This window comes from Malania oleifera, chromosome 6, assembly GCF_029873635.1.
Source record: "Malania oleifera isolate guangnan ecotype guangnan chromosome 6, ASM2987363v1, whole genome shotgun sequence".
NCBI lineage: Eukaryota > Viridiplantae > Streptophyta > Magnoliopsida > Santalales > Ximeniaceae > Malania > Malania oleifera.
The window spans coordinates 80891257-80894182 of NC_080422.1; the positions used below are offsets into that span (position 1 = coordinate 80891257).

At 39.5% G+C, this 2926-nt stretch overlaps 1 protein-coding gene across 1 annotated transcript; it reads left to right on the plus strand.

Moving 5' to 3' along the window:
- The first annotated feature begins 1381 nt into the window (after positions 1-1381).
- Positions 1382-2359, plus strand: LOC131158671 (uncharacterized). Its single transcript, XM_058113539.1, has 2 exons — positions 1382-1678; positions 1772-2359. Exons 1-2 carry the CDS (start codon positions 1382-1384, stop codon positions 2357-2359), a joined length of 885 nt encoding a protein of 294 aa, XP_057969522.1.
- Positions 2360-2926: the final 567 nt, after the last annotated feature.

Consider the following 2926-nt stretch of genomic DNA (forward strand, 5'->3'; position numbering starts at 1 on the left):
ATGAAAACTGCATGAATTATCCTGTGTGCATTGGTTGTGGTATGCGTATATGTGTGGAACTCTATGAAATGACAGCATTGGATATATCTAACTTTAATTACATAAGTATTTATGGTAAAGTTGAACTCTCCACCCGAGGGCTTGCTGAGGAAGGCAAGGGCTCTGGTAATTATTTGTGGATACCAAAGCCGAGGGAAGTCACTTGTATGGGCGAGTGACCTTCCCTATTCTCGGAGACTTTACTTGCATACGTAACCCGAGGGCTTACTGAGAAAGGTGAGTGCCCTGGTGTTAGCACTATAGTAAAGGGAATCTACTCTTATGAGCAGGTAGACTTCTCTATTGTCAGGAATTATCAGTAAAAATAATTATGTATGTGTATATGTGACTAGGTGACAGAGAAATCGACAATGATGTGATTATGAATGTGTTTTCTTGGCTGCTATTGGTAGTGAAATAGAACTATATGTATATTTTGTAATTGTATATTAAACACTTCAGCCACACATTGTTGTAACTTATTTCTTCCTTACTGAGAGGTGTCTCACCCTAGCGAATATTTAATCTTTTCAAGTATTCTAGGTGATCGAGCTTAGATAACTCGAGGGTGGGGTTAGTTTTTGTGAGTGGATACCAGAATGGATATGTGTTTAGTTTTATGTTTAATATATATATTATCCTGGTTATGTAATATAAAGAATGGGATTGTACTTTATGGGTTTGCATATGTAAATATAAAACTTTGGTATTTTGTTTGAGGTTATTTAATTAATTTTGATACGTGAATGGTATCAGAGACGTATGATTGGTCTCATAACACCTTGGGCCCCACGTGGCGAGTCTGGGGCGTTAGAGTTGGTATCAAAGTATAACGGTCTTATAGACTTTAGAAGGATTAATACCAAAGTATAGTTTTGAGTTGGATAACGGTAGGAATGGGCTGATTAAGGTAATGACAGGAGTTTGAGTTTGTTTCATAGCCTGGAGGCAGAAATCCCTTAACGAACTTCTGTGATTTTTTTGAATCAGTCGACGATTTTAGAAAACCACAGTAAATCCATCGACGGTGATGTTTCCAAGTAGAGAAACTGAAATTTGGAATTTGAGTTTGAAGGTTAATATGATTGCGGATAATTGGATGTTGGATATTTATTTGAGGATTTGGATATTAAATTGTTTTCATATTTTATGATTATTTCAAATATATTAAGATGTAGAGATTCTAGATTTGCCTTTGTTATATATATTTATATATTCAAGGATGGATCCTAGAGGCAAAGGTGTGGATGAAGGAGGAGGAAGCGAGTTAGGAGATTCCAGCGGGGATAAGATTGACACCTCTCGACTATTACGAGGAATAGCTTGTCAGGTTAGGGAAGAGATGAGACAAGACCTCGGGAGATCAAGCTTCCCACCAATGCATCAAGGTTGCAAGATTGATCAATTCACCCATTTGAAACCCTCATCTTTTGAGGGTGGTACTGACCCAATTAAGGATGAGACGTGGATGGAAGAGATGGAGAAGATATTGACAATGTTGAATTGCACTGAGGAGCAGAAAGTTCTTTTCGCCACCTTCAAACTGGTAGGAGAAGCTAAACGGTGGTGGCATGCGATAAATCTATTGGAAGAACTGCGAGCAGTACCTATAGAAATGACGTGGGGTCATTTCAAGCAGGTCTTTTATGACCAATATTTTCCCGCCACCACCAGAAATGTAAAGGCGGAAGAATTTTTCAACCTGACTCAGAGGCGTTTCACTATTCAGTAGTATGCTACTAAATTTATGGAACTTTCACGCTTTGCACCTTCCATGGTTCCAAATGAATACCAAAAGGTGAGATGGTTTGAAAGGGACCTGAATCAGAGGATTCACGAGCATATGGCATGTTTGCAAATTCAGGATTTTGTGGAACTGGTGGAAAAAGCCACTGTTTTAGAGTCAAGTCTGCAGAGAGGTGCAGAGGCATCAGAACGAAGGAAAAAGCCAATGTCTCCCCGTTCCCAGGCCAATATTAGAAAAGGGTCAAGGAGGGGAGAAAAAGATGTTGCAGGTCAGGGGTTGGAAGGAAATGATCAGGGACGACAGGGCAATTCGTCACACCCCCACTGCCCTAGATGTAACCAGCGGCAATGGGGAGAATGCCGGAGTCGGGGTGTCGTGTGCTATAGATGCAGCAAATATGGTCATATTGACATAGAATGTCAAGAACCGCCGAACAACACACCTTCTCCAAATCAGAATCAGAGGAACAACTTGGTGCCTCGTGGTAGCGGTGCCCCGACACATGTTTTTATATTGTGTACACCTGAGGGGGACAATGCTAAAGGTGCAGGTAATATGTCTACATTAGCATGAGTATTAATTTTGTTGACTTTGTATGATTCGATGTTGCATATGTTTGAATTGATTGTAATGTATGAATGTGGTTAGCTAGCTTTTCAGATGTGAAAATGGGAGAATAATGAATTTTGAGGATGAAATTTTCTAATAGAGGGGAGAATGTAACCAATTGGAAAATTTTTTTTTAAATAATAAGGAAGATAATAAAAGGAAAAGGGGAAATGGAAGAAAAGGAAACGAAATTTTAACAGGGTAATAAGCAGGCATTCGTCAATGAACTTGATTTTCTTGTCGATGAGTGATCTTCGGAGCTTCATCCCCAAGTATGCATGTCTCGTCGACGAGGATTTACCAAGAGAAGTTCTCATATGTCTGAATTTCATCGACGAGCTTCTGATTTCATACACAAATGGTGTTCTTGGACTCATTGACGAGTCCACGTGTCTCGTTGACAAGGCCTTGCCAATAAATAGCAAAATCTTTCATTTTTTAGCGAGAAAATCACTTTCCTCTCATTTCTCTCTATAAAATTCAGCCCTACTACCTTCTCACTACGATTCCGACCAGATTTAGCTCGATTCA